At 54.5% G+C, this 745-nt stretch overlaps 1 protein-coding gene across 1 annotated transcript in view; it reads left to right on the top strand.

Moving 5' to 3' along the window:
• Window positions 1-418: 418 nt before the first annotated feature.
• The window catches only part of T265_08261 (hypothetical protein), a gene marked incomplete at both ends in the record, with an annotated part of 4873 nt that continues 4546 nt past the window's right edge, over window positions 419-745 (top strand). Inside the window, one exon of the mRNA XM_009174009.1 lies at window positions 419-653. Within this exon, the coding sequence (XP_009172273.1) occupies window positions 419-653 (235 nt within the window). The remainder of the gene's footprint in view (window positions 654-745) is intronic.

Here is a 745-nt window from a genome sequence, read left to right as displayed (position 1 = left end):
AGGCGCCTATCTGAGGATCGTCCTCTAGACGCGCGAAAGCTTGGTTATAGCAGGTCTGGGGTAGAAGCACGAAGTAGGCTTCCGCTGGGCACCAATTCAGCCGACCCCAAACTCATGACCAAGCCGATTGTGGTCATATCCCCTTGTGCTTCTGAAAGCAGGCCGACGAAACCAGCTGCGTCTCCGGACACCAGTTTCTATTCGACCACTACAGGCCTCCCGCCCACCAAAGGCAGGGGCCCTCCGGAGGAGGCAAACCCCACACGCAAGCAGCGCCCAAACTACGTTAGGCTATCAACGCTTATCTCCGTATCAGGGGATGCAGCTGCAGCCGTGCACTCTTCAACAAAGTCAGCCTCCGAACTGTATTGAGTCAGATGTGCGGGGACATAGGCTATCAATATCTCCGTATCAGGGGATGCAGCTGCAGCCGTGCACTCTTCAACAAAGTCAGCCTCCGAACTGTATTGAGTCAGATGTGTGTGGACAAGAAGCGAAACCAACCTCCAGCTCCACTCCGTCAAAAGCGACCTCTCTGCTTGCGGACACAACCGTCGCCCAGGACCCCGACAACCAAAGCCATAAACATGACTACAGTCATCCGGAAAATCCCTCGTACATCCAGTTAGCCACGCTGATCGCTAGCGGATCGGGTGTCCACCCAAACACGAAAAAAGAGCGACTGCAGCCAAACAAGCCACATAAAGCTCACCAGATTAGAAAACTGCTGACCGGCTTCAAGATG

Source organism: Opisthorchis viverrini (assembly GCF_000715545.1).
Source record: "Opisthorchis viverrini unplaced genomic scaffold opera_v5_210, whole genome shotgun sequence".
Classification (NCBI taxonomy): Eukaryota; Metazoa; Platyhelminthes; class Trematoda; order Opisthorchiida; family Opisthorchiidae; genus Opisthorchis; species Opisthorchis viverrini.
This window is presented reverse-complemented; position numbering and strand designations above follow the sequence as displayed.